The 9,259-nt window shown below is 54.0% G+C and overlaps 3 protein-coding genes and 1 pseudogene across 3 annotated transcripts, besides 10 other annotated features; all 4 read left to right on the top strand.

Moving 5' to 3' along the window:
• Positions 1-3,940: a sequence feature (areas not merged during assembly with more than two copies in the genome that could not be assigned to a particular haplotype).
• On the top strand, positions 62-1,354 carry Tc00.1047053507699.230 (trans-sialidase, putative; the record flags this gene model as incomplete). The annotated part of the gene is made up of 1 exon (XM_810908.1): positions 62-1,354. The coding sequence occupies one exon, from the start codon at positions 62-64 to the stop codon at positions 1,352-1,354; it is 1,293 nt and encodes a 430-aa protein (XP_816001.1).
• On the top strand, positions 3,466-4,266 carry Tc00.1047053507699.210 (uncharacterized protein; the record flags this gene model as incomplete). The annotated part of the gene is made up of 1 exon (XM_810907.1): positions 3,466-4,266. One exon carries the CDS (start codon positions 3,466-3,468, stop codon positions 4,264-4,266), a length of 801 nt encoding a protein of 266 aa, XP_816000.1.
• Positions 3,941-4,097: a sequence feature (heterozygous, Esmeraldo-like haplotype).
• Positions 4,098-4,724: a sequence feature (areas merged during assembly that could not be assigned to a particular haplotype. This can correspond to areas where the two haplotypes were merged or to regions with more than two copies in the genome that were merged during assembly.).
• Positions 4,725-5,247: a sequence feature (heterozygous, Esmeraldo-like haplotype).
• Positions 5,248-7,006: a sequence feature (areas not merged during assembly with more than two copies in the genome that could not be assigned to a particular haplotype).
• Positions 5,598-5,623: a microsatellite.
• Positions 6,953-7,600, top strand: Tc00.1047053507699.200 (mucin TcMUCII, putative; the record flags this gene model as incomplete). The annotated part of the gene is made up of 1 exon (XM_810906.1): positions 6,953-7,600. The coding sequence occupies one exon, from the start codon at positions 6,953-6,955 to the stop codon at positions 7,598-7,600; it is 648 nt and encodes a 215-aa protein (XP_815999.1).
• Positions 7,007-7,900: a sequence feature (heterozygous, non-Esmeraldo-like haplotype).
• Positions 7,386-7,488: a microsatellite.
• Positions 7,870-7,955: a sequence feature (A-rich).
• Positions 7,901-9,259: part of a sequence feature (areas not merged during assembly with more than two copies in the genome that could not be assigned to a particular haplotype) that runs on past the window's edge.
• Positions 8,162-9,259, top strand: Tc00.1047053507699.180 (annotated as a pseudogene).

Below are 9,259 nucleotides of genomic sequence, written 5' to 3'. Positions count from 1 at the left end.
AGGAGGAGTTGATTGCACTGTACGAGAAGAAGAAATCGGAGGGGAGACACCATCACCCGGTATGGTTTCTCTGCGTCTGACTGAGCAGCTGGAGCGGGTGAAGAAGGTGCTGGCGACCTGGAAGAAAGTGGACGAACGTGTCTCCAAGCTGTGCCCCTTTAAAAGTGCTCTGGAGGACACCCCAGCTGACAATGGCTGCAGCGCTGTTAAGATCACGGATGGGCTGGTTGGCTTTTTGTCTGGCGACTTGTCTGGTAGCACATGGAGGGACGATTACCTCGGGGTGAATGCTACAGTAATGATGGAAGAAGGGGCTGAGAAAACGGAAAATGGCGTAACATTTAAAGGACGTGGTGCGTGGGCGGAGTGGCCCGTTGGCAAGCAAGGGGAGAATCAGCTTTACCACTTTGCGAACTACAACTTCACTCTTGTGACGACGGTGTCCATCGACGGTGTGCCGAAGGAAGGAGATACAGTTCCATTGATGGGTGCGAAGATGGATGACGACAATAATAATCCTGTGCTCCTAGGACTGTCGTACAACAGCGAAAAGAAGTGGATATTAAAGTGCAGTGGCCAAACGACAGAGAAGCTCGGCAGCACTTGGGAGCCACAGACAACTTACCAAGTGGCCATTGTGCTACAGAACGGCACCCAGGGCTCCGTGTACGTTGATGGTCAGCGTGTCGGAGATGCACAATGTGAATTGGAGAATAAGAAAGATAAAAAGATCTCCCACTTCTACATTGGAGGGGATGGAGGCAGCGCAGGGGGCCAAGGAGACGTCTCTGTGACCGTGGAGAACGTATTGTTGTACAATCGACCGTTGACTTCCGAAGAGATTGCAGGGCTTACCAAAAATACAATTACTATTCCGAAGCCGGAAGATCCGAAGACATTGGTGGTGGATACTCAGTCACCAGCGGTAATTGCACCAGATGTGCAGGTAGCCCTGCCCCGGCCCAATTCTGCCGGGCAACGGCCGTTGGAAGAGGAACCTTTGACGGCAAATATTGGTGCTGGCGGTGTATCCAGTGCAGCTTCCGTTGCTACGACACCCTCGTCTGATGCTAGCCCAACGGTGGTGACAGGGAGTGGAGATACGATGCCGGGAAATGGATCACCCCAAACTCCTGAGGTGAGCGTGAGCTCTGGCGGGCATGGGGAGAAGGTGGAAGGAACGAATGGGCAGGAGGAGGGAATCCATTCACAGGTCAGGGAAGTAAATGCTACGGCACTCAGCAGCAGCCTCGGAAATGTGTCGCAGGGGAATAACACCGACGCTGGCACTGTGTGTGGGAGCGGACTGCCGCTCCTTCTCCTGTTGGGACTGTGGGGGTTTGCGGCTCTGTGAGGAGTGACTGGCTGCCGCGTGGGACAATTGCGACCTCCCGAGAACAGAATTACTACCCCATGGGAACGACTTACTTTCATAAATCTTTTTTTTTTTTTGCGCATTTTAAATTTATTTTCCTGTTTGCTTCTTTTTGGTAGATTTTACTTTTTTTTTTTTTCAAATCTCTCATCGCCCATCCCTTCTCTTTTTTGCTTTTTAGGGCAATCACTATGGACGTTTTTTCTTTTCTACTCTTCCCTCCTTTTAATTGTTTCTTGCTGCACTCTTCCTGTGAGGGGTGCCGTGTGTTTCCCGTCCAACTGCTCCACTCGCACACCCACCGACACGCTCATGACGACGACGGCCCTGTGCGCCTCGCCTGCTGCACGCATGAGGAGGGGCGGCGACGAACGGCGCGCTGAGGGAGCCGTGACGTGTGGGCGTGCGACGAGGGCCTGTGGGGCGGAGCACACATTTCTTTCCCTTTTGTTTTGTTTTTTTTTTGTTTTGGCGGCCAGGGCGGGCGGACACCCGCAGCGCCACACACACACAGCCACACCCTGCCACCGTGTTATTCTTTGAGGATTTGTTTTGCTTTGCGTGTTCATTTCGTGCGGTGGCGCACCCTTCGGGGTCGGCCTCGTGAGCATTTCTCTCCCTCCGATGATTTTTCTTTTTTTTTCTGCGCTCACTCTCCCGATGGAGTGACGCGACTCCTGTCGTGTCTGCGTGCTTCTCTCAGTCCCCAATGCACACAAGAAGAGTGACTGTGCTCTGCGGGCCGCACTCACGCGCCAATGAGAGGGCTGAGGGGAGCAGCAACACGCAGATGACCCCATGAAATATAAACGATGTGCGGACACACAGAGGGTCAGACGGTTGAAAGATATGCAACTATTTAATTTTCTTTTGCGGGCAAAATATATGCAGACAGTTTGGTGTGGCTACACGGCAAGCAGTTGTTTAAATTTGTGTGGAACAGTAATGGACGATTTCTTTTCTTTTTTATTTATAATTATTTCGTGTGATGGGGTTTATATAAGATGAAGGGTAAAGTTTTTTTGTTTTAAATAAATCTTGTGTGAATTGCCGCTGTTTGGGCTGCAGTGCAGTCATGAGTTTGAGCGCTCTTCTTCCTGTTGTTGTTTTTGCCATGCATCTCTGCTGTACATTTTTGTTGTGCGTCTCTCCACACACTCTGCTCCCTCTTTTCTACTTTTATGCTTTGTGTTTCTGCAGGCACACACAACCACACACACACAGGATGCACATTGCGGTGGATTTGATTGCTTCTTTTGTAGTGCATGCTGGCAGTTGCGTGTGGCGGCTGTTGTCTTCTTCCGTGGCCATGAGGAGAAGTGAGGAGGAGGGAGGAGGGAGGAGGGAGTGCGCTGCCCGAGTCTCTTTTCCTGCGGGTGTGGAGCACCGCGTGTGGCTGCGTTGAGTTGGGCTCCGTGTCCCATTGAGGGCGGGATGGCTGAAATTTTGGTGGCGCGTCAAGGATGGATGAGGGTTCGCTTGCGCGTGTGCGTTGTGTGGTGGCCGCGGGTTTTTGCCATTTCTCTGGGCTGTGGCGATGAGCTGGGGGAGATGGTGGTGGATGTCTTCTCCTGCTGCATGGCGGGTGGCTGCTGGCGTTGTGTGCCTTCCTTGCGTGGATGCCGTCTCGTGGTGTGTGAAGTGTGCGGCTGGGCCTGCTGCCCTCTCCTCATGTTGTCTGCTCTCTCTCTCTTGCTGTATCCGCGGTGCTCCGTCCCTCTCCCTCTTTTCCCATTCTTTTCCTTCTGTCTCACCGATCAGCTGACTGACTCCAGCGACTCCACTACGGGTGACCATGACTGCGATGATGACGATGGTGACGGTGCGGCGCCGTGTGGTGTGCGCCGTGTTGGTCCTTGCGCTCTCGTGCTGCTGCTGCTGCTCGTCCGTGTGTGTGACGGCTGCTGGGAGTCCTGGACATTTATCTGGTGATGCGGATGCGGTGGTTGTGCCGGTGGATGTGTCGTGTGCTCCGAGTGACGGCTGCCTGAGCTATCGCGTGCGTGGGTGTGTGGGCGTGGAAGAGGTGTTCTGTTGCCAGTGCTGAGGCTCAGCATGAGAATTATACTTTCAGTGGCTTTGATGTGCGCATGCATAGCAGGAATGGTGAGCTGGGTACTGTGTGCCATGTGGCCAATGCGGTGCACACATGTAGCAACTGTGCTGCCAGCTGTGCAAGGAAGGAGGAAGGGGCCACCGTTGCCTTCACGATGAATGTGACGACACATAAATACGCCGGCCCTTATGAATTGTGGCGGCGTCAATTTTCCTCCGATGGAACCATCCATCCGCCTGCACGGAGCAGCGATGCTGACCGGACAGGCATCTGTCAGTTGCCGCCACCCCGTGAAGGGAGGGATGACACAAAATCTGGTGGGACAACTGCGCCGCAAGTTGATGCTGAGCCGCCACGTCAACACGAGGATTGGCGACAGTCTGCGGCGGCTGGCGGACCCAACACCGTCGATCCGAGTCCCGCATCCAACACGGCGACCAACACGTCCGAGACGAAGTCTGAGTTTGCCACCAATCCGAGCGAAGTGATGGTCCCGAATGCATCCAAGAAGAGGCTTTCCTTTGCCAACGGTCCGAGAATAGTAGTGGCGCTGAATGCATCCGGGATCATGTCTGTCACTTATGGCGGCAGGGAACACGTTGCTGCGGATAACACGGACGAGGTGAATGAGCGCAGCGCCACTGGACACAAATCACTCGTTTTAGAAAATGGCGTTGCAGGCAGTGGATTTGTTGCTGAGGATGATGCCGGCGGATTGAGTCAACGCAATGCCTCTGGACACGAGAACCCCAATTACGAGAATTCACCGCGCAGTGTTCCGGGAGCGGTGTGTGTCCCGACGACTGCTTTGCCCTGCTCTACGACGCGAAATTGACACTGCGAGAGTTAACTGTTGACGGCACTGTGCGTGTGTGCGTGTATTGGGCGTTGCTGCTTCTTCTGCGATTGTGTGGAGTTGTGGCGGTCTTGTGAGCCAAAGAGTGTGGAATTGCGGCTCCTCACGGAGAACGTGTGCCGCGTTGAATGCGTGTTTTCTTTTATTATTTACATTTTACTGTTGGTTTTGTTGTTTTCCTGGAATAATAAGTATCTTTGCTGTTCCTTTATTTAATGGTCGGTTGCTGTACACTCTCATGTGTGACGTGTTTTCCATCATGTTTTTTGTTGCCCACACGCGGTGCCGGCCTCATTGCTGTGCGTCCCACGGACTGCACGAAAGGAGGATTGGAGGAACAGGCCGGATGCCTAATGGTGTGTGCAAGCTGCTGCCGTGCGTGGTGCATGGACTATGTGATTGTGTGGGGAGGTGCATGGAGTGACGAATACTTCTGTTTGGCATGTCGCGGTGTGTCGGAATGATGTTCGGAAAACATGTGAGGGGTGTTGTAGTTTGTGTGTCTTCTCTGGTGGAGCCGACATGTGTGCGGGGATTGTGGCATTGCTGGCTGACGGTTCCACGTCACTTTTCAGCATTCCTGGATGTGCTGAGGAATGACGGCTGACGACCAGCGTGTTGGCACTGCCGGTGGGAATAAGTACACGAGGAATTGGCCATTTTCTCTTTCCCATGCTGGAGCCGATGGACTGGCACGAGGGCACCGACTGCAGGCTGCCTGCCAGCACGTGTGAGCAGCGGATCCATGCACACACGGACGCTCATCGCAAGAGCTTGTGCGATCACAGTGGCTTTTGTGGCGTGCTTTTGTGGGCGTCAGCCCGTCGGAGAATGTGTGAAGCAAACGGCTGACGGAACACGAGGAAAATAAGTGCGTGCACTGTGCCGTGTTTCGGCGTCGATGGCAGAGCGGCAGGAGGCCCGTGCTGGCAACTGAGATCTTTGCGTCGCGAGGGATGTCCGTGTTGATTTTGGATCGTCGAGGGTGAAGTGAATTTGCTGCTGCCCGTGTGTGTGGCCACTCCGGCAGAGGGCGAACACAAAAGGGAGGGATGCAGGCGCTGCGTGTGTGTGCAGGTGCCATGCAACAACGTCACAACAAACATGCTGCGACTCGGTGACCCTCACATCGCTGTGGTCCTGACGAACAGCCCAGGCACGACCCGCATCGATGCACTTAGTGGACGGAGTGAGGCATCTTTTGAGGCGCTGCAGGGAGCAGGATGTGTTGACGCAGCCACGACGTGCATGGAGTGTCACGATTGCACAGCCGGCTGTGGCTGGTGGAATAATTACTTCTCGGAGGCAACAGAGAGAGAGAGAGAGAGAGAGAGAGCTGCTGCTGCTGGCGTCGTTGCTGCCTTTTGTGGCCTCCCATGCCGATTATTGTCTGTCCGCTGATCATGGGTGGTGTGCCTCCACTAGTGACGTCGTCTGCAGGCATTTCACAGCACCAATGAAACACACATCAAGTCGCATGCTTTGGCTGTGGATATGGTGTCGTGCATGCAGCCGGCATTATTTTGTCCGACTCCTTTTCACTGCCTTGCAACAAATAGATGCGTCGCCGCCCGAGTCATTCACTGCAGCTCCGTGTGTTGTACTGCCAGCACAATACTCTCGTGTTGTCTGACGCCTGGCTGACAGTCAAGCACCACTGCGCTGGGAAATGCAAGGATGTGGACTGCCGCTCACGGTGTTGGGCACCGCTGTTTGGATGCGGCGGCCACACGAGCGGATGTATTGTGGCACAATGAAATGCGTGAAATACGCGGAATCACAGCGGCTGCAATAATATCAACGGTGTGGCACCACGGAATGTGTGAGGGGGTGATGCATGATGAATCACAGTGGGCGGCATGCGAGGGAAGTGCACCGCGACGGAGCGTCACCCGCCCTCAGCCTGCAGGAGAATGTACGCCCACAAGAATACATGGACGAGACACCACCAAACACACATGCCCTTCTGTGCACCAATAAATAGGAGCGAAGGTGCGTTCTGGTGCGTGGGAGTCCACTCACATATTCTCATTTCCACCGCAATAAACGGTGAGGAATCATGTGCCACAGCAACGAAGGAGGAAATAAAAACATCTATTGCAGCACTTTACCAGCGAAAAGCAGGAACAACACAAATTGAATTATTGGCTGCACCAACACAATAAAAATTCACAAGAGAAGGAAACAGTTGTGCACACTGCAGGAACCCCCAACAGACGATGCAGGCATGAAGGTTTGCCCTCCGCAAAAACAATAACAACATATGCAGACACCTTCCACCCTCCAAAAAGAAACACGAATAAATGGCTGCTTTATTCCATTCCTTGCGCTTGACTTTGCGTGTGCTGCTGCTGCTGTGGTGGCTGCGCTTCCCGTGGACCAACAATCCACGTGGTGTGCGGTGATCTCTCCTTTTTCAATGGTTACTTTGCTGTTGTGTTGCTGTGGGCGCTGCACCTATTCTCGTGTGTGTGTGTGCCTGCTGCCGTGGATTGGAGTGTGTGTCGTGCGTGGTGTGCGGCGTACGGTGCATGCCTGGCTGCTGCCCTCTCCTCATGTGTGTTTGCCCTCTGTGTGTGTCTGCCGCACCTCTCGTCTCCCCTGTTGCTCTCCATGTCCCTCACTGTGCAGATCAGCTCCACACCACTGAACGACCACACTCACGATGATGACGTGCCGTCTGCTGTGCGCCCTGTTGGTGCTTGCCCTGTGCTGCTGCCCGTCCGTGTGCGTGACAGGGACTGGTGAAGATCAAGAGGAGGACGGCTCCAGTTTATCGCCTGCTTTGCCAGAGGGGCCCGCTGGGCCAGAGTCGCGAAGTACGTCCAGTAAAGAACACAAAAGAAGTGAGAGCCAAACGTCACAAGGATTAAGTTCCGGGAACGGTAATACACAAAATCCAGGTGAAAACGATGCGGTAGGGCCAAACAAGACGGACGGTAAAGAACCGAATTCAGGCACGACGACCGATACCGTACAAGAGACAGGCATGGGATCGGCTCCGTCAGCAAGTCCCGATCCAACACCTCCGGGGCCTATTACAGAAGAGCAACCAAGTGGATCCGCTGACCCAGTCCAACAAATTCAAAAGGCAAATGCGCCAACTACGACGACCACGACAACCACGACAACCACCACGACGACCACTGCGCCAGAGGCACCAAGTACTACGACCACAGAGGCGCCAACCACAACGACCACCCGCGCACCGTCACTTCTTCGCGAAATCGACGGCAGCCTCAGCAGCTCTGCGTGGGTGTGTGCCCCGCTGCTGCTCGCCGTATCCGCGCTGGCGTACACCACTCTGGGCTGAAGAATTGTGTGCGGGCTGTGCGTGCCAGCACTCAACCGCGGGGACTTGTGTGCGTCTACTGTGGTCCGATGTACTAAACAGGATAAACTAATGATTGTGTTTTGCTTCACTTGCTTCCGCTGCCCTGCTGTGTGCTCCTTGTCGCTCCCCGCATCCGTCACGTTGAACGCACCCCAGACACACTCATATGCATGGCACGCACACAACTGTTTGCGTGGAATCACATTTGAGGATGGGTGCGTGCGCGCTGGAGCCATACTGTGCAGCCGTTTGTTTTGTGTGTTCACATTTTTTGCTTCATTGCTGTTTGTTTAGCTTTGTTTTGTTTCTAATTGTTTTGTGTGTTTTTCTGTTTGCTTGCTGCGGGGCGTTGTGTGTTTTTGCCCTTTCACTGGTTCCAACTGCCTCATGGTGTGTGTGCGCTGCCGCTGCTGGGCTGCTGCCATTTGTGACTGTGCGGTGGCTGTGCGTGGTGTAGCGGCCGTGTCTCTCCTTTTGCTTCCGCTCTGCGTTGACGGGGAGTTGGTTTGTGCTGAAGGCTGCAGGCAAGTGGCAGGAGTGATGGCGATGATGATGACTGGCCGTGTGCTGCTGGTGTGTGCCCTCTGCGTGCTGTGGTGCGGTGCCGACGGCGGTTGTGAAGAGGCATCCGCAGGTTTTCAGTCTGATGCTTCCGGTGATCTTGTGGGGGAAGGTGTAGATTCACAGGATTCACCGCGCCCTGAAACGCCAGGATCACACACAGCAGGCCCAGAAACACCACTACCAAATGTTCAAGGACAAGCTCTCTCACCACCTCCTGAAGTAACTGTGTCAGGAACCGAAGGTGCTGCCGAGGAAGAAAAAGCAAGAAGAAACGAAGATGTAAAATTGGTTGAAAAGGAAAAGGGAAGGTGACGGAACAAGTCAAGAGGTGAAAGAGCCTGAAAACAAGCTGATATCAGTGAAGCACCGGCAGTCGCATGACAACGAAGGCTTACAGCCACCATCATTGAATGGCACTCATGAAGCTGAAACGATAACACCATCAGAAGACAGTTTGCAAGTAAATAAAGATAAACAAGAGTTGCCGAGTCCCTTGCAGCTTCCATTACCCAACAGCGCAGCGGATGGAAACCCATCATCCACATCTGCAGCTGGCCGTGGTGACGAGAAAAGTCACGAAAACGGCAATGGCACGAGGAATTCTCAGCAGTCTGTCGCAGAAGACATTGAACAGAACAAAGACGCCGGCGAAAAAGTTGTCGCACCAACGGGTGGAGAGGAAGATTCACGATTGCCGGTTATGACGGTTGAAGAAATGCGTGGTGCAACAACGAAAGGCAACAGCGGCAGCAGCACCACGGCAGCTACGGCCATGCAGTCCGACACTGGCACAGAAGGCACTCCAACCAACAATCATCCGAACCGACCCTCCATTGACAGCGACACACCACTCGGAAGTATTTCCGATGGTGAAGCTGCATCAGCCAACAAATACGATACGGTCTCTCAGAGTGCGGGATCCACAACAGCGCCAACCACAAACGCCAAAACAGGTGAAACGGCTATGCCTGGCAGCAGTGACAGCGGCACCGCGGTCTCCCACACCACCTCCCCTCTTTTGCTTCTTCTTGTTGTTGCGTGTGCTGCTGCTGCTGCGGTGGTGGCCGCGTGAGA

The sequence above is a fragment of the Trypanosoma cruzi genome, genomic scaffold (assembly GCF_000209065.1).
Source record: "Trypanosoma cruzi strain CL Brener 1047053516349 genomic scaffold, whole genome shotgun sequence".
Lineage (NCBI taxonomy): Eukaryota > Euglenozoa > Kinetoplastea > Trypanosomatida > Trypanosomatidae > Trypanosoma > Trypanosoma cruzi.
The sequence above is the reverse complement of the archived record's forward strand: the minus strand, read 5'-3'. Positions and strand labels throughout refer to the sequence as shown.